We start from the raw sequence: 20,389 nt of genomic DNA, 5'->3' as shown, positions 1-20,389 counted from the left end.
GAGCTTCATTCCAAGCCTGATGGGTTTACTGTCATAGGCAGCTGCCCGGGGACCAATGCTGATGGAAGCATTCTCTAGGATTACACCCAGCACAGTTCTGGATGCTAAGGGTGTTTTTCATGAAAGCCGTGGCTGGGTGCCTCATGGCTCACTGCAGCGTGGATGCCCATGGAGGAGAAGAGGGCTGCAGCTTTCTGCAAGGTCTAGATCTCTGTCCTTATCTCAGACAGGAATGTTTGGTTGGGTGTCTGCCAGCTCCCTTTGGGGGGGTCCCTCTGAAATGGGTGAAATACTATAGTTCACAGGATTGGTGTTGAGGATTGCAAAACAGACACTGACTTGTGGAACGCCCAGCATTGTGCCTGGCATGTCGCCAACATTCAGCACACAAACTGGGAGTATTCCTTGTCTTCCAGGAAAGACAGAATTTCAATCAGGGATTTCCCACCTCTGTCGAGGAGGCAGGTGTTGTGCTGGACTCTAGGATGAAGATGGATCAAGATCGCAGTCTAAGGGAAGGAGGGAGAGAGTTAGGGGGAGGGGGAGGGGCACAGAGAACTAGATAGAGGGTGACGGAGGACAATCTGACTATGGGCGAGGGGTATGCAACATAATTTAATGACAAGATAACCTAGACATGTTTTCTTTGAATATATGTACCCTGATTTATTAATGTCATCCCATTAACATTAATAAAAATTTATTAAAAAAAAAAAAAAAAAGATCGCAGCCTAACCTCAGAGGCTCACTGTCCGAAAGGAGCCCATGCTCTTGGTCACTAGGCCATTGTCTGGAACCAGAGAAGCAATTTTTACTCCCTATCTGGCCCCTGGTGACTGTATGACTTTGAGCAGATCAACTCCCTTCTTTGGGTCACTGGTAGGAAAACCATGTAACTGTTCTTCTAAACTGGGACACTTGTAGAGTAAAAGGGGCACTGTAACATTTACTCTGGGACAACCAATGGAAACCAGGGCATCGCTGGGCAAACCGGGCCCAGGGATCCAGCACACATCAGTTAGATGGGACAGTGCTGCTGGTGCTGCTTGGTGATGCCTAGGTCTGCCCTCCCATTTCCCCATTGCGTTTGCACAGGCAGTTTGCATTTCTGCTTTGAAACATGAGATCCTTTTGGGACATCATCTCACAAGTATGCCCTTAGCTGCTTAGAAGAACCCATTTCTCTTTGATCCTCCTATTATCCCAAACTTCAGCTAGAGCAGGCCTCACCTGTTTTGTTTTGTTTTATGGATGGGCCCCTGTGATGATTGACAGGTCACACTAGAGTCCAAGAGACCTGGGGACTCACAACTGCCCTCTCATGTATACAGACACTCCAGTCAGCATTCCCAGTGATGAAGCAATGCCCTAGACTTCAACAGTAGTGCCCAACACCTCCAGAGGTCTGCTCAGAGAGGATTGTGACTCATTCTCCAGACCAAGGGTTCTTAATGAATAGCCATAACGCTGCTTCATAATTGGTGTTTATAAATGCTTTGAAGGTGTCGGTTTAACCTGCAATCCTTTCACATTTGAAGAACCTGAGATTCGGAGCAGTCCAGAAAGCTGCCAAGGTTACCTAGAGAGGCTGGTATTTGCACTCCAGTCTGTTAGCCTTCAACAAGCCTCCTGCTTGTGTTCCTCAAACTATGCCAATGAGGTATGCAGGATGATTTTAGGTTACAGATGGTCAAGTTGTAAAAAACAAAAAGTTTTTATATTTAACTTGACAAGAAGACTGCAACTGGCACACATCTGTAACATTACAGATATATCGCTTAGGATGTAAACTATATTTAAGTGAGAAAAGGTCAACTGTGCAAAAACAATAAGGGGACAATTGGATGTAGGCCATCATGAAGAGGGCAAATTTGGAGTGTGGTCCTAGCTTTGATCTATAATATTTATACTTTGTGTAGGGCTCTAGCCATGTCACTGGAGGCAGAGTGCCTCTGAGCAGGTGACCTAAGTAGCTGTGTCCTGTTTTAAGTCAGCTGTGCCTATTTAGCCCATTATGATCCTCCCAGGAGAAGAGCAGAGAATTCCGCATGGATTGACTGAGGTTACTAGTATGGGCCCTGTCAACTCTATGATATTTATTGAGCACTCAAGAGTTTCCCAATCAACCCCTGCATTACTCTGAGATTGAATTATGAAATAGTAAATACCACTATACAATTTTTTAAAAAGTGCACTTAATTGCCAATTTCCATTTGGTTTGAGATGTTAGTTTTTCAAATCCCCTAAAAAATATGCACTTTTATAAATGGTAACCAATAGCCAGAATTTGTGATGCACAAAGTCAAGTGAAAATACATTATTTCAGTGCTTCTCAAACTAGGACACGTATAAGGAGCATGTGGTAACCTAACATAATACATCTTCCGACCTAAAGGAAATAATTCATGTGTTAAAATACCTGGAAGAGGAAAGGTTCTTGGACACTGTGTTACAATTAATTATGGAATTAGAATACAGTTTGTACTAGTGCTTATGATAAAACACAGCATCAGATCACCTCAATGTCATGATTGAAGGAAGTTTGAGAAGTTTTAGAAAAAAAGCAAAGCCATATTTAAATACGGGTATACCTCATTTTTTTCTTCACATGTATGAGACCAAGCGTACCTGGCTACTAAAGAGTATAGCAGACAGGTATAGTTAAGAAACAACTTTATTTTGAGTAGGGGGAACGACAACACAGCATTTAACAGCTATATTGTAGTCTGAATCCTGCTAGATATACCTCATTTTATTGAGCTTTGTTTTACTGCACTTCACAGATTTTTTTATTTTGTACAAATTGAAGGCAGGACTCTCCACCAGCAAATGCATTACAACTTGCTTTAGTGCAATACTCACTTTATTGTGGTGGTCTGGAACCAAACCCACAATATCTCCAAGGTATGCCAATAGATGGCTGACTAAGCACTATAACCAGGGTCTCCTGATTTTCTACTGATTCTGTTACTTTAGTTTGATAAAATATTTCAAATGTCCTTAGCTTTTTCAAAGGTATTTTATTACTTAAGTGAATTATACCAATATTAGTAACATGGATTATCTTTCATGAACAAAGCCAGGTGTAAAGAAATTATCATTTCATTCCCACTTTGTTTTATAATTCGGCCTAAGATGTCTTAAACATACCTGCAGACCTCTTTATACCTAGCAGTAGAAGATCAGGAAATGATTTCTAAATCGATTAACCTTTCAATTTTCACTGAAATATTGTATTTCAACAGAAACTAGTTACTTGTATTTCTTTTATCTCACTTCCATCCAGGGTTTTCCCAATGTAGCAACAACTCAGTTGAGTCACACACTAGATCTGTTCAGCATACTTCTGAAACACTCAAATTCTGTAACTCACTAACAGTAGCTAACAAAGAGGACTTAATTCTGCGCCAGGACCTGATCTAAGCCCATATTACTTAAAACCCATATATTAACTCATTTACTCCTCACAAAAACTCTCCACGAACGGTATTATTCCTATTTTACAGAGAGATTAAGTAACTTGCACACAGCAGCTGATGCTGTTCTACAGTGCCTTTCTCATGTTCTATTGAATGTCAGTCCATTGTTCATGAAATGGTTCCACCCACAAATTATATGATGCTTACATTCTCAGTATTTCTCACAGAATAATAGGCTATCTGAAAGAAAATGACATACTCTGTAAGCTTAAGTGTTCCATAAATATCAAATACCTTATTAAAGAGAACTATTGACATATCTATACTAATAAAGGATCAAAATGACAGATAATAAAATTTAACTCTTACCTCTCCCAAGCACAATGGTTTGGGAACTGACATCTGTCATTTTGGAATAGAGATGGCATTCTTTCCACCATGAAGAAACTCTCCCTCCTGTCAGATGGAATAAAAGTGATGTGCGAGCCCTGGGGACATAACCTATTTCTTCTTCCTTCATTATACTAAGAGATGGCCAATCTGAATTGCTGAGTGCCCAAATACTGTTGGTATAGAATGTCATATTTAAGGCTTTAGACTGTTTTCTGCTTTTACAGTGAAATACTTCAAGCATAATCTTTGCTGAGTTCTAAAATTTTCAGCAGCTTAGAAAATCATGGAAATGGAAAGTTACCCCCCCACACACACACACACATATTTCAATTTGGAAACTGAAGTTCATAAAAAGTCATAAAAATTCAATTTAAGTAAGATTTATTGATTGCCTATAGTGTGCATGGTAATAGACACATTGAAATTCAGGCACAAAAAGAAGACACAAGATTCCTGGCCTCAGGAACCTTATGATCTAATTAGTATAATATAGATTAGAAACAACAGACGAGTTACCTGTCAATGCTTGCTTATTAGAACTGACATTAAAGAGCAGTAATTTAAGTATTTCAAAATGTCACCTAATCCTAAAATCATTTAAAAATGTATTTGGCCTTGAACTCCATAGCACTTCAAGCAAGATAATTAAGTTCCACTGCAGACACAATAACAAAAATGCAAACACACCTTAAAAGCATTATTAATGATTTTTGTTATTTTGGATCTTCTGTTTTCTTCTTATTATTGTTCGCAGCCTCCGTAATACCAGCTTGTCAGATAGAAGCATGTCATCTTGTTGTTCTAAATAATCCAGTAAATTTTCTGTCCATTCAAGTGCAGCTTTATGGCTAATGAGCTTCTCTGGATTCACTTCTGTTTTTCTAGTCTTGTTGGAAGGCTTTTGCTCAGCAGGCTTGGACTGGTCCTCAGTACCTTCACTGTCAGTTAGCACCTGACAGCTTGAGTCATTACTCCGAGAGTCAAACCACTGATTAATATTCTCAATGTCAACGTGTTCACAGTCTTCTGTATTCTGTAACACCGTTGCCAAATTAGCTGCTAAAATGGCTCCTTCATCAATGTTCATACCTGAATTCTCTTCATTGCCAGGGAAAAGTTTTTTCCAAGCTTTGGTTATGGTACTTGATTTTACCATGTTCCAAGCTCTCGATACTTCATAAATTGCATCCAACACTGTCAAGTTCTTCCAAAACATTTTTGGGTCAATTCCTTCATCCATATATTTCTGGAGAAGCCCTGCTCGATAGTATCTTTTTACCGTGGCTAGAACTCCCTGGCTCATAGGCTGAATTAGACTTGTGACATTTGGTGGCAGATATTTCACAATTATTCTACCATCATCTGAACTCAACAATTCTTCATCTGGATGTGCTGGAGGAAAATCCAATAGAAGCACTGCTTTTTCTAGAAGCCCCTTCGATTTCAAATGCTTCTGTACCTGTGGCACAAAGTATTTTTCAAACCACTGTCTGAAAACAGAATGTTCTATCCATGCACTTTTTTGACTAAAGTAAGTGACAGGAAGGTTTGAAAGGTCAGCTCCTTTGAACGCACGGGGTTTTTTTGCTTTCCCCACAACACAGAGATTAAGTTTGTGTAAACCTGTGGCATTTGCACAACACATCATGATGATTCTTTCTCTGCTTGACCTGTAACCAGAAGTACTTTGCTCAGTTTCAAGAACTAATGTCCTGGATGGTAAACATTTCCAGAACAATCCAGTTTGATCAGCACCATAAATTTGCTCTGGTTGTAGATTCTCCCTCTCAACAAATTCCTGAAAGTTACCACAAAATTCACTGGCAGCAGTTTCATCTCCTTTTAATTTTATTCCTTTACCAGCAGCCTTTGGAATACCATGGCGCTGCTTAAATCGAGTTAGCCAGCCAGACGATGCATTAAAATCACCTTCCATCCCTAAAGCATCAAAAAAGAACTTGGCTTGTTTTGCACAAATTGTTCCGGACACAGGAATCCCATCTGTTTTCTGTTGATTAAACCACTCTATCATGACTCTATCAAGTTCCTCATATGTTGATGACTTCATAGATTTACGTTTGGATACCCCACTTGTGGGATCTGAACTGTTTGCATAGTTTATTATCCTTTCTTTGTTCTTTTTAATATCGCGGACTGTGGATTCACCAATTCCATACACCACAGAAAGTCTTTTGAAAGAGATGCCTTCCTCAAGTTTCTTAATAATATCAAGCTTGTCCTTAATCGTCAACACCACACGCTTACGTTTCCCCAACATTTTAATGTCTAATATTTTAGGCAATGACTAGAACAAGATATTTAACAATTTAGATTTGGGCACAATGAGATTAGAAAATGGGGTTTTAAAATCCCTCTTCTGTCCCTCTAGGACCTAGATGGACAGTGTTCCTGCTGGCTAATTTCCAGGCAAGGCCTATTGTGACTCTAACTTTGCTGTTTTAAAACTTAACAAAACTCCTTCAAGAAGGACTAGGTCCAATTAATCCTACCTTCTTTCTTCTCATTTAGTTTAAGCTCTTCTCCTGAGCTGTAATCTCCATTAAGATTGCAACCAATACTGCACCGGCAAGGTCTCTAAAACAGTCTTATTGCATACTCAGTTCTTCTTGCCATTATTACAAGTGAAGTTATTTGCTAAAGGACTAAGGCTCAGGTGTGCGTATTTTGGAAAGTGTGCTGGAGAATAAATAGTTTAAGAGAGGGCTTGCATACTTGAGATACAGGAAAATATAATGGGAAAACTCATGTCCTGACTGTTCTTTTTCAGGTAGTGCATTGTATGGAATGCTGCCTCCTCCAGGCAAGGACTGTTAACAGGTTAGGCAAGTGAGTGGTTATGGAAATCATAAGCAAGGAGGGTAAGGCCGGCTGGACAGAAGGGAGAGGTGCAAATAAGGCGAAAGTGGACAGGCTAAGAAAACTTTGTACATTAACACGACACAAACTTATACCTAATGTATTTAACAACCGGAAAGGAAAACTGTAGACAATAGGTGGTGTCACACGATTAAAGAAAGCCTCAAAAACTTCATTGGTGGAAATCAGGACTCATGGTAGAGGGTATGGGGTGGAAGGCTTAGCGATGCTGTTATACAATAATCCTGGTGAAGGCTGATCCTCGATGGGCAAGAGAAGTGCTGCAGTTCCTGTGGGGGCTGCAGAGGTACTCGGCGCCTCCGAAACCTACAGGAAAATACCAAAAACATTTTTCTTTTTCAGTATCAGGGTCTGTGGCATTACCCACAATCTATCCTGAAACTATGTTGAAAAAAATTAATGTCTCCTATCCATGTGGTGGCTAAATACGACAAATAATGCTTTTAGGCATGATCTGAAGTGTCAGAGAGTGGGACCTGAATTGCCTACCTCCTGAAAATAAGAGGTCAGAGTGAAGCCGTGTAATCGAGGGCCTCTCCCCGCAGGGCGGGCTCCGGTGCGCGGGACGTCTTTGCTCACGCGGAGGGAGCCCGGGTTCGTCCGTGGCCGATGGGGACCACGGTGTCACCGCCACAGCCAGCCGGCGGGCGGGCGGCCGCTCGGCCCAGGGGACAGCAGTCCGCGAGCGGGGGCCATCGCCCTCCGCCTGCCTGCGCGGCGGCCACACCGCCCCGAGAGCAAATGGAGTCTCTGGCAGGAGGGTGACACAAGTGGCGCGGCGGCAGTTAGGAACGAGCGTCTCTGCCGGAGCCGGAAGGCGGGGGATTAGGGTGCACGCGCGCGCCCCCGCAGGAACGTTGTGGCGGCGAGCGGGCGGGGCCTCCGCGGACGAGTGCGCGCGGCCCGGGGGCGGGGTCGCTGCGAGAGGGCGGGAGGGGGCGGGGCCGGCGGCTGCGGCGACTCTCGCTGCAGCGTGGGCTCCGCTAACAGCCCGGCTACTCGGGCTGCTCCGGCCAGCCGACTGCCTCACGGACCAGCAGGGGGCAGTACAGGCTAACCCTATTTTGGCCTTCCTCCCGGGGTCCGGCTGTGAGAGGGAGGTTTCCTCCACGCTCAGGTGGAGTGACATCTGCACCCTTAGAGGGCTCGCGGGAAAGCGGAGCGTCCTCTGGTGCCAGGAGCCGGATGCAAATAGAGTAGGGTGAGTGCACGTGGAGCGTGTTTACAAATAGCGGCCTCAGTACCTGCGTCTCCCAGCGCTCTCCGGCCCACAGTGGCCGAGCTGGAGCAATGATCATGAACCAAGGTAGGAGTGAGCGGACTTCGGGTCAAGTAAGGAGCTGGGGCGTACACTCTGCACCACCCGTTGGATCAAGTCCTAGGGGGCTGGAGCGCAGCGCGAGGGGTGGCTAAGCGTCCTCTTTGGTGAATGCGCGAGGGTTGAAGCCACAGTCTCTGTAGAAGCGGACCTTGGGCAAAACCGACTGCAGCTGGGAGATATGTGAATTTATAGGATGCTCTCTCATGAATTTACTGCCGCCCCTTTACTCCCTTTGCTTTTCAGTAGTAATAAGGGAATTGCAGTTTGACAGTCCCTTGATTTGTTTCAAAGATATAGCGATACCATACGTTTTACTTTGGCATTTTAAATGGAGCGAATGCCATGCGGGTACCTATGCACTAATAACTGCTGCAATGAGTGCCTTCTCCCCACTTCCGGACTCTTGCCTGCGGGGCCCCCTGAGCCTTCCCAGGAGAAGAAAGCAGCTACTTCCTCCTCCTGCAGGACCAGTTTACCGGGGAAACGTGGTTAGCCTCTTATTTTTCTTTCTTTTTTTTGTATAACTTTAAGAATGAAAAAGTTTCAGTTAAGTTTCCCTAACATCTGAGCATAAAAATGTCTAACCTTTTTCGTTAATACAGAATAGAATAGTAATTCGTCATTTATTTGTAAAGACCATATTGTTGCTAGAATGTTTCGAAAGAGAACTGATCTGAGCATTCATACTACAGAAAAGAGATGTTGCTTCTAAGCCTCGTAACTGTTTTTAACTCCCCCACCCAAATTGCTCAATTGCCTTCCTCAAAATCACAGCTTTCTTAATAGGCAGAATGGAAAAAAATCTTTGATTGCCTACTATATTGTAAAGTTATAAGTGGTTTTTCACAAATGCCTATTTTTTTTTCTGAAGGTTAATCTTTCTCTCCCACCTCCCGATATCAGACAGTTTTTGCAGTTTTGATTGACTCTTTTGGGTAAAATACAACTTCATATTAGTTTTATATAATTTTTTAAAGTTTTCCTCTTTACCTTGATCTTTGTAAGAAGCATGTTTCCATTGTATCTTCTCCATAAGTAAACATCCAGAGCTGATGTTCACTGATTGCCAACCAAAGCACTGACCTGTAACCAGATGTTAGCCTGGCTTTGGCCCTACCCATCCCGCCTGTTGAGATCACATTTAAATAAAATAACCCTGATTCTTATCTCTGTCTCCCAATATCTTTGAGGCTTAATTTTCTTCCAGATATCACTTGTATTGTTTCTCTGTTTCTGCTGAATTTTTCAGCTTGCTGGTCTGGTGTCTTATCTCTTACAGCTGTTCTCTCTTCTTCACCTTGTGTAAGTGAAGCACAAGCCCCCATTTCTGAACACAGCCCCCATTTCTTGATTTCCTCAACATACCGCTTCACACAGGCAGTTGTATTTAACAGACATTTAATAGGACTTTACCCAAGACAGCTGTCTTTTTTTTTTTTTTTTTTTTACAGAGACAGAGAGAGTAAGAGAGAGGGATAGATAGAGACAGACAGATTGCTTTCTCATATATGCCTTGACCTTGGGCCTTCAGCAGACTGAGTAACCCCTTGCTCAAGCCAGCGACCTTGGGTTCATGCTGGTGAACTTTGCTCAAACCAGATGAGCCTGCGCTCAAGCTGGGGACCTCAGGGTCTCGAACCTGGGTCTTCCACATCCCAGTCTGATGCTCTATCCACTGCGCCACCTCCTGGTAGGCATACAGGAGTGTTTTATCTGACATTTTCCTTTTTGTTGATGGGGGGAGTTATAATGGGGCAGATTTATATTAGAATGCAAGAGTGGTGGAACCTTAAAATAGAATTTAGATCATCTTTGTTTTTATCAAGAGACTGGTTGGCCACAGGAAACTTCTCGTCAGTTTTTCTCTTTGGGTAATAGTCTCTCCTTTCTCTCCCCAGCATTTCTCTATGTTATCATCCCCTTCTCTTTCCCTCTCAGCTGCTTGTGAAGTCTTAAGATTCCTTTTATTTTGTTACACACAGCAATTTTTTATTCTTTATCTTTATTCTAACTGTTCCTTACCATTTGCTGTGGTTGATTCTCTAAGACATTTCACTCCTTGGACAATTCTGCCACCAGAATTTTTCTTCTTTCTTAAGAAGATGTGAGATGGGTGATACTTCTATTTTATGTACAAGAAAACAAAAGCTAAAAAAGTATATACATTTATCAAAAGTAGGTGGCCGAATGAGATTTGAGTCAAGTCTAACAGACTTTAAAGCACCATGCTCTGCTCACCCTATCATAATCAAGGAATTTAGCATTGGATAAAAAATTGACCTGGGATGCTGAGATCGCTGGTTCAAAACCCTGGGCTTGCCAGTGAAGGCACATATGGGAGTTGATGCTTCCTGCTTCTCTCGCCATTCTCTCTCTCTCCCTCCCCCCGCCTAAAATGAATAAATGAAAGTTTTTTTAAAAAAAAACAAAACGGAATATATCATGAAAAGAAGAAAAAGTATATCATGATTATTTATGCATGATTAAAATTGTCATTTATTAAAATGGCATTTTGGCACTAACCTACCAAAAAGGCACTCTAGTAGTGAGAGCACATTAAGTCTGAAACAGTGTTTGTCAGACTAAGCATTTGGTTCTTTGCAATGTGGGTTTTCTGAAAACTACTCCCAATCAACTGAAAGTAACTTATGTTTCTCATCATTATTCCCTTTTCTGCTGAGATAACAATATATTGCAATAAATACATTATGTGGCCTCACTTTCAGTAGTGTTCTTTATTCACAATAATTTTGTAATAGAATAGGACATCTCTTGGTAAATTCTTAATTTGAAAGGAATTGCTTTTTTGTTTGGGGGTTTTTGTGTTTATTTTTTGGGTTCCATTTACTTGATAATCAATGGTTTTCACAAAAATCATTTACTGTCACCTAGTTTAAAAGCCATAAAATTTTGAGGGCCATTTTTCAACTAAAACACTTATTTTCCTTTTGTGGTGTGTGAATGTATTTTAGGGCAAAGAAGATGTGAAACAGTTGTCATCTAAAATGATAGCTTGTTCTCTGAAGTCTCTTTTAACTGTAAAGAAGACAGTTACTTTGTATTATAGACAAGAGCCCATATTATTTTTTAATTTTTTTAAAGAAATCCCTTTTAAGCCTGACTAGGCTGTGGCACAGTGAATAGAGCATCGGATTGGGACGCAGAGGACCCAGGTTCAAAACTCCAAGGTCTCCGACTTGAGTGAGGGCTTACCAGCTTGAATGCGGGGTCGCTGGCTTGAGCGCAGGCTCATTTGGTTTTAGCACAGCTCACCAGCTTGCACCTAAGGTCACTGGCTTGAGCAAAGGGTCATTTGCTCTGCTGTAGCCCCTGGTCAAGGCACATATGAGAAAGCAATCAATGAACAAGTAAGGTACCTCAACGAAGAATTGATGCTTCTCATCTCTCTCCCTTCCTGTCTATCTGTCCCTCTCTCTCTGTCTCTGTCACACACACACACACACAAAAATCCCTTTTAAAATGGTTAAAGTTAGTAGAGTAGTGAGTGCAGCATAAGTGTGCTGAGCCCATAAAATGGTTAACATTAGGAACATTTTTCCACTTGAAAATTTCTGGACACAGTGAAAGATTGGATTACTCATTGGAAAATCCCATATATTTCTTTAAAAAGTTAACCTGATATTGAAAATATTGAAAGATAATGATGTCTTATACTCTTGAGTCATATAGATGTCCAGTAGGGAACTTTAAAATTTTTTTTCGTGTTTTCCTTGGAGATTGATGATAAATTTTCTGTTGACTGGCAGAATTAACAAAGACAAAAGAATGAGTTCTTAGGAGAGTAGAAAAAACTTAATAGGGTTGGAAAAGTAAAAATTGCCATTGGAAATTTTTGTTTGTTTTTTGTTTTAGGTGAGAGGAAGGGAGATAGTAAGGCAGACTCCCACATGCACCCCAACTGGGATCCACCAAGCAACCCCTGTCTGAGGATGATTCTCCAGTACCAAGCTAATTTTAGCTCCTGAGGCTGATACGCTAGGACCAACCAACCTATTCTCAGCACCCAGGCCAACGCTGGAACCAGTGAGCCACTAGCTGTGGAAGAAGATGGAGGGTAAGAGGAAGGGGGGAGAAACAGATGGGCTCTTCTCCTATGTGCCCTGACTGACAGGGAATCTAATCTGGGGTGTCCATACACCAAGTCAGACACTCTATCCATGGAGCCACTGGCCAGAGCCTGTTGGAAAGAAAAAGTTAAGACTTGGTTCCTAAAAAACATATGGATAAAAACTGAAGAAACCCGTGAATTGCTGATTGATGTCAGCCATGTGGGTGGGAAACTTGAGTGAAATATATATACCTACCTTTCCTTTCCACACTTGCCCAGTTTCCAACTATTCTCTGAAGGAGCCTTCAGTTCCATCAGCTGGGTCGACACTCACCTTCCCAGCCCCTGTGTGCAGCATCCTGGCTTTAGGCTCTCCATGCTTCTGTCTTAGCCTGGAAATTCTTCTCCTTCCTCTGTTCATCTGCACATCCTCCAAGTTCCAGTTTTTCCAAAAAGCTGCATTTCTCAAGGTTGCTCCTCAGACCCGAAGGGTCAGAATTACCTGGGGTCCGACATATAGATGCTAGAGTGCTCTCAAAGGACGAAACCCAAGAATCTTTTCAGCGAGTGTCCCAATTGGTTCTACTATGCTAAAGTTTGACAACCTTCTATCTAGACTACTATTTTGAATATGAGATTTCTTCTTCAGAATGTATTTTTGGGAGGGAGTTTTTCATCTTACTCCTCCCCCTTCATCTTAAATTATATACAATCTTTTAAGGAAAATATAAAATGTAGGAAAATAATACTACCAGTATTCAGCGATAACTACTCTTAATATTTTGGTATGTATTCACTGTCTTTATTGTATCAATGTAATTATATTTTATATGTGTGTGTGTGTGTGTGTGTGTGTGTATATATATATATATATATATATAAAGAGAACATGAAGTCATAATGTACATAATTTTACATATGCTCTTATTAACAATGTAGTATAAATATTTTATGATATTGTTGATTCCCATCAGCCAAATACCCCCAGGAACACACATGTTGCTAAAATTTGTCTTACTACTGCAGCAGGGGATATCTATACCTTGGAAAACCATGGAGTGTCTGAAAAAGAGGGAATCAGAGGGCTTACTGTAAGATTTGAGTAAGGTGATTTTAGGGATGTTTAAAGAAGGTGAGGAGTCTCTTCTGGATTGGCTGCTGTCAGGAAGCAGGCAGTTTGGCTTTGGGGCATCTCAATTTTTACCTAGGAAGCTAGCAAAAGCGAGAGGCTAGAGTTATATTCGAAGATGCACTCATCACAGAACAATGGTGTTTTTTGTGGTTTACAGCATTCCTCCCTCCCTCCTTATGGAGTCTTTATTCAGGCAGGATTACAGACTGGCCTCCGATAATGTCTATGAAATTATTTAGATTTCTTAAGGTAACACCATGCTTACCTTGTTCAAAGCTTTCAACACATTCATAAAGGACGTAGGTTTCAAAAAAGTTCAAGTAATCATTGATGGCTTAGCTCATTTAGGCTTGGAGTGATCCCTAATTCATCTGAGTAGATACATCATGATGCAGTTCTGCCTTAGCAAGGCTCTCTTATGCTTGAGGAGATGGTTATTAACATCTGGCTTCAATGCTTCTGGTTTAAAGAGTTCTCATAACAGTGTTTCTCAAGCTCAGCTCTGATCAGTTTTAGAACTTTTTATCTCCCAAAAAGGAATTCTATACCATTAGCAGTCACTCTCTCTTTCCCACTCCCCACTCCCGTTTCCCAGCTCTTGGCAACCACTTGTCTCTCTAGATTTGCCTATTCTAGACATTTCATATAAATGGAATTATAAAAGATGGTTCCTTTGTGACCAGCTTCTTAATGTTTCCAAGGTTCCTCGTGTTGTAGCATGTATCAGAACAAAGTTTCCTTTTACTGCTGAATGTTATATGGATGTACATTTATCCATTCATCAGCTGGTGTACATTCAGCTTGTTTTCACTCTTTACTGTGAATAATGCTGCGATGAACATCCATGTACACGTTTTTTGTTTGTGTGTGTGCGCATGTGTGGGTGGGTGTGTGTGGAGATGTTTTCATTTCTCTTAGGTATGTGAAATTGGAATTGCTGAGTCATATGGTAACTGTCTAACATTCTGAGGAGCTATTTCCTAAAGCAGTTTACATTTTTACAGTGTATGAGAACTCAGTCTTAGTCCATTCAAGCTGCTGCTGCTATAATATCATGGGGTAGCTTACATAGAACAGAAATTTATTTCTCACAGTTCTGGAATCTGGGAAGTTCAAGATCATGGTGCCAACAGATTTGGTGTGATGGTTGGTTAGGACTCACTTCTTGGATCATAGATGGTGCCTTTTTGTTGTGGGCAAAGAATCTCTGTGCGTCTCATTTATGAGAACAGTAATTCCACTAATAAGGGCTCTACCCTCATGACCTAAGCGTCTTCCAAAGGTTCTACCTCCTAATTTCATCACACTGAGCATTAGGATTTTAACATGAATTTTGAAGGGACACAAATATTCAGACAATGGCAAGCTCCAATTTCTCCACATTCTCATCAATACATGTTATCTGTCTTACTGATTTATAGCTATCCTAGTGGGTGTGAAGTGGTATCACATTTCTGTTTTGATTTGCATTGCCCTAATGTCTAACTCAAGCATCAATCTGTGTGCTTATTCACTATTAACATACCTTTTTTGGGGGAGGGGGTCTATTCAGATCCTTAGTTCAATTTTTAATTGGGTTATAACAGAGTTACAATATCAAGTATTAAGTGTTCCAAATTTACTGTTTCTCCACTGGTTTTCATAGAGAAGAGATGTATGGAGAAGTATGTGTTTAACCCAACTGATGTTGTAAAGACTGCTTATGATAAACTGTCACTATACTTAAGGATTCATGTGATAAATTCTGGCTATCTTTAAAGTCAGAAAAAGTGTGATTTCCAGGTGAAATTTAGGTTCTTTTTATTTGACACAAGTGCCAAATATAGCCATTTTAGCATTGGACTTGCCCAAATCTATAAGCTTAAGTTTGTGCTTATTTGCTATATGACTAATTCACTCTGAATTTCAGTATTTCTTTTTCTTATTCAGTGACATTCTCTTTTAATTGTAATGTTTTAATGGTAACTCTCTTTTTATATCATAGTTATCGCAGCCATTGTTTTGGAAACACGTAAACAATAAAATTAAGACACCAGACAGTCAATACATCTTAGTGATAAACCTTATGGGTTCTGGAGATACAGTCTCTGGTTTGTACATATGACTGCCTACCAGCTATGGAATCCCTGGCTGGTTATATAAAATCTTTCACATACAGAAAATGGGAATAAAAATTATACTGATTTTGGTTTTGTTGTAAGAATGAACTAAATAGTATCTATAAATTGCTTTGCAGAGTACCCAGCACGCTGCACTAAGTGCTAAGTAAACACTAGCTATGATTTTATTATCTCCTGCAGTTTTGACTAGTTGGAAACAACTTGCATTCTCTCAGCCTCCTAAAAAAAGAGGCTTTGAGATGTAGAGAGTTAAAGGACAACTAGAGTGGGAAAGGCCGGGTTAAATCATGCACATGTAATGATATTGTAGAATAGTTGCAAGAGTGAATTATACCTATTGCTGTAATTATAAGAGGATTCACAAAACCACCTTAAGATTGTCTGTTGAAAATTCTCGATCTGAAACAGAACCACATTTTCTTTCTTTGCTTTAATCCTAACCACGTGTATTCCATATACTGCTTTCGGCAAGTTTTTAGCCTCATTATATAGGTATCTGAAGTGAATGGTAGAGCTATAAAATGGGAGTATGATGCAAAAGACAAATATAATCATTCTTTTGGGAATATTTTGGAAATATATTTTATTTTTTTTCTTTATTCCCCTTTATTAGGTTTAAAAACCACAAAATATTGAAGCTAGGTTTAACTCTGCTCTTCCTGTTATTTGTATTTATTGCATTTCTCAAGCTAAAGCCTGACACCTTGATTCTGAAAGATGATAGTGGCTATCTCCTTTTCCTTGGATTTTCATATTTTTCCCTCTTTTGCTTTGAGGTAGATAGGTATAGGTGCAGATTCACCCCCGCCCCAGCTCTTCTCTCTACACGTAAGCTTACAGTGTTAACAGTTTCGTTTTCCTTCCCCCTTGTCTTCCATATTGTGTTCCTCTCCTTTGGGGATGTAATAGTTCAAGTAGCCAACAGTTTGGAACGTCCTGATCAATAGTGTGCTGAAATTGATGTACAATTACATTATTTTGAAACTGACTTGACTTTTAAAACGTCTGACTTCAATTGGAAGTTTGTTTCCAATAATGTTAAAAGAAAAAAAAAGTCTAATTTATTTAACAAAAGTATCTGTTACTATAACACAGTAGTTAATTTTACACTGACCTTGTTTATTTCTAAGTTATTTTTTGTTTCCTTGTTTCTTTTTCTCAGGTTATTTTAGTTCATTTATTACTGCTATCATCTCAGAAGGGTTTTCTGATGTATCTTTCACATGTAACATTGGGAATCTAACCTTCTTTCCTTTATTTTTTTAATTTTTTTACTTTTATTTTTTTGAGTTGAAGAATTCCTTCTCTTTTGCATAGTTTGAGATTCTAATGTAAATGACTAGGAAATTGATTTATCTCAGGCTGCAGTACTTAATTGCTTGACCACTAGAAGTTTTGCTGTATACCCTTAATGAAGGGCAGCAAATATTGTTATACATAAAATAGAAATGTAGCAGCAATTTATGCCTAAATATTAAACTATTGCAACTATAGTAATGTTAGATGTTGCTGTTACAATGCTACGTAAAGGCACAACAAACTCTATAGCAAGGACCCTTCATCTTTCCTAATAGTCTATAGTAGCCTAGCCTATTATATACAACTCATGATGTTGAAGGCTTTTAGAAGTATAAGTTATATGCATTTTAAAAAATCTACTGGAGAGGAACATAGTGTCTGTACATGCCATGGCACATGATTTTCTTTTAGTAAATATTTGATTGTTAAATGGATAAATAAGTAAAGTCTTCCATTTCTATTATTTGTATATCTTTTCAGCTGTGTGATTTAGAAAATAATTTGATTTCTTTGAATTTCAAACATTTTTTTATTATAAAATGGGAATAATCACATTCATATCCTAGCTTTTTTGGTCATGTTGATTGAATTAATTAATTAGATAAAAGTGTTTAATAATATTTTAAAAAATAATTTCTTGAGATACTTCTGCTCTAGTAGTATTTTTCTAAATTAGAATATTGATTTACTATTTATACCTTGTAACTTGCAGTGATGTTAATGATATTTCATTACCGTGAGCCTAGTCACAATTGGAAATCAGGTGTGTTCCAAAGAAAGAGGATTACTAATCTTAATTTAATACACTTGTGGAAACATAGGTCTCAGAGAAGCATGATTTGAAATCTAGCTTTGACCATTATTGACTATGTAAGTCTTAATATTGCTTTAGCCTCAGTCTTATTTGACAAACATGGATAATGCATACACTGTGGAACTGTGATAACTAAATGAAAACGTGTGTGAAGGCCTTTGGCAATAAACAAATGTTAGTGATTGCCCCCCATACCTCTTCACAAGTTAAAGCATCTTTAAATTCTAGTTCTAGGAATTCTTCAGTTAATAAAAATATTTCTGTATTTGCTAATGACCATATATTTTTTTAAGTTGCTTTAATTTTTCTTTCTGACTTTTTTAAAGAATATAAACAATATTTTTTTATTACAATATTGCAGTGGGTCAGGTATGGTACAAAACAAAACAAAAAATGTTTTTAGCCCTGGCCAGTTGGCTCAGTGGTAGAGCATCGGCCTGGCATATGGAAGTCCCGGGTTTGATTCCTGGCCAGGGCACACAGGAGAAGTGCCCATCTGCCTCTCCACCCCTCCCCCTCTCCTTCCTCTCTGTCTCTCTCTTCTCCTGCAGCCAAGGCTCCATTGGAGCAAAGTTGGCCCAGGCACTGAGGATGGCTCCATGCCCTCCGCCTCAGGCACTAGAATGGCTCACGTTGCAACGGAGCAAAGCCCTAGATGGGCAGAGCATCACCCCTGAGTGAGCATGCTAGGTGGATCCCAGTCGGATGCAAGCAGAAGTCTGTCTCTCTGCCTCCCTACTTCTCACTTCAGAAAAATACAAAAAAATAAAATTATATATATATATATTGTTTTTAGCTGCTAAAAAGTTAAAAAATAATGGACCAGATTCTTATTTTAAAATATAAGAAATTCCTGACCTGTGGTAGCACAGTGGATAAACCGTCGACCTGGAATGCTGAGGTCACTGGTTCAAAACTCTGGGCTTGCCTGGTCAGGGCACATACAAGTAGCAACTGTGAGTTGATACTCTCCACTCTCTCCCCTGCCTTTCTTTCTCTCTCCTTTCTCTAAAATCAATAAATAAAAATTTTAAGAATATTATGCAGCTATGAAAAAGAAGGAAATCTTACCTTTTGCAACAACATGAATGGACCTGGAAACTATTATGCTAAGTGAAATAAGCCAGGCAGAGAAAGAAAAATATTATATGACCTCACTCATTTGAGGAATCCAATGAACAATGTTAACTGAGGAACGGAATAGAGACAGAGGTGAGATCAAAGGGACCAGAGGGAAAGCAGACAGAGGGAAAGGGGATGAGAGGATGGGATCGGAGAAGGGAAAGAGATTGGTGAAATTATATATACATAACACAATGTATAGAGAGCAGGACAGCAAATCCTTGATGAAAGGGGGAGGACGTTGGGGGGAGGGGGACAAAGGGGAGGTTAGGGGAACACGGGGCTGGGGGGATGTACTCGGTGGGACACTTGAATCTATGTAAACAATAAATTAAAATAAATTAAAAAAAATTAAATCTTTTAAAAAATGAAGCAGTTACTTTTGATGTTTTTAAAAATATGAAATCAACCATTTTCCAGAAGTAAGATTAGAAAAAATTCAGTGGGACCTTTCTGATGAAAAGAGGTAGGAAATAAAGGATTTCGTTATTAAGGGCTACAAACATATCTTTCAGTGAACACTGTTTTCATCGAGCTTCTGTTTTGCTAGTTTCTCTTCATATCTATTATTTTTTCTTCCAGTTTTATTAAGATGTACTTGATATATTGTATAAGTTTAAGGTGTATGACATAATGATTTGATACATGTGTATACTGAGAAATGATCACCACATTAAGTCCAGTTAACATTCATCACCTCACATAGTTACAGATGTGTTTTTCTTGTGATGAGAACTTTTAACATCTACTCTCTTAGCAGTATTCAAATATAAAATTCAGTATTAAATACATTATATCCCAGGACTTCTTTTATAAGTTATACAGTAGTAACTGTACCCTGTGACCATGTTCACCTGTTTCCCCTACCCTGTATTTATTGTTCTGACTCTTTTTTAGATCTCAACTTTTTCTCTGAAATCCCTTAGAAAACATATCTATGCTCACACTTTCCAACTCTTTTTCTGATGACTCTCAAATAATCCCTCTCTCTTGTCCTAACTTTTAAATGAGTCTCAAAGTGCTTCCAGGAACACCCAAGGGATAGAAGCACACACTTAATGCATTAGGTGTACAAATATTTGTGTTATGAAGCTTGCAAAGACACAGAATAAGATATTGTCCTATTCTTCAAGAAGTTCCCAATCTGGAAATAAAGGTTTGCAAGAATAACAATGCCATGTGTAAAAGTTATACTTATGGTTTAAATGAGGCGTATGTATACACCATGGAGTGACATTAGTAAGGAATGCTAGTGACTTGGGACCTGGGTTTTGAAATATGTGTATGAATTTCTCAAGTAGAAAAAGGAAAGGACATTTCTAGCAAATATAAGATCATAAGCAAAGATTCTGAAGTAGGAATGTGTACCTTATTTAATTTGTGTAACAATAACATATTAGTTTTTATTGCTGCTATAACAAATTATTACCATAAACTTAGTGATTTAAAACAACATAATGTTATTATCTTACTTTTCTGGAAATCAAAAGTCTGAAGTCTGTTTCACTGAGCTGAAATCGAGGTTCTTCTTTTTTCCTCCCCTGTCTGCAGCTTCACTGGGGACTCTGAGGCAGGACTTCGAGCTGGGGCAATGATTTTTATAACCATTTAAAAAATATTGAAATCAAACTTACTTATAAAATACTAACCTAAAACTTATATTTCTTTAAAGCCTTTTTTTCCAAAGGTATAATCACTCAAATAATACAATTTTCTAAATGAAAAATGAGAAAGCATTCAAAATTACATTTGAAGAGAGACAGAAAGCCCCATGTTTCTAGTGGTTCTGTATTTATGCAGCA

General features: G+C 39.4%; 1 protein-coding gene and 1 non-coding gene across 2 annotated transcripts; both read right to left on the bottom strand.

Moving 5' to 3' along the window:
* Window positions 1-2,608: 2,608 nt before the first annotated feature.
* LOC136407342 (small nucleolar RNA SNORA63) lies at window positions 2,609-2,739 on the bottom strand. Its single transcript, XR_010751887.1, has one exon. It is a non-coding gene; the product is annotated as a small nucleolar RNA SNORA63 (small nucleolar RNA).
* A 1,437-nt stretch (window positions 2,740-4,176) lies between these two features.
* TIGD2 (tigger transposable element derived 2) lies at window positions 4,177-7,540 on the bottom strand. The gene is made up of 2 exons (XM_066385338.1): window positions 7,200-7,540; window positions 4,177-7,016 (listed from the first exon to the last, which is right to left on the bottom strand). The coding sequence occupies exon 2, from the start codon at window positions 6,088-6,090 to the stop codon at window positions 4,513-4,515; it is 1,578 nt and encodes a 525-aa protein (XP_066241435.1). The 5' UTR covers window positions 6,091-7,016; window positions 7,200-7,540; the 3' UTR covers window positions 4,177-4,512.
* Window positions 7,541-20,389: the final 12,849 nt, after the last annotated feature.

Source organism: Saccopteryx leptura, chromosome 5 (assembly GCF_036850995.1).
Source record: "Saccopteryx leptura isolate mSacLep1 chromosome 5, mSacLep1_pri_phased_curated, whole genome shotgun sequence".
Taxonomy (NCBI): domain Eukaryota; kingdom Metazoa; phylum Chordata; class Mammalia; order Chiroptera; family Emballonuridae; genus Saccopteryx; species Saccopteryx leptura.
The sequence above is the reverse complement of the archived record's forward strand: the minus strand, read 5'-3'. Positions and strand labels throughout refer to the sequence as shown.

Bases quoted from the DNA above. Each gene is read 5' to 3' on its own strand.
- TIGD2 (XM_066385338.1), bottom strand. From the start codon at position 6,090: ATGTTGGGGAAACGTAAGCGTGTGGTGTTGACGATTAAGGACAAGCTT.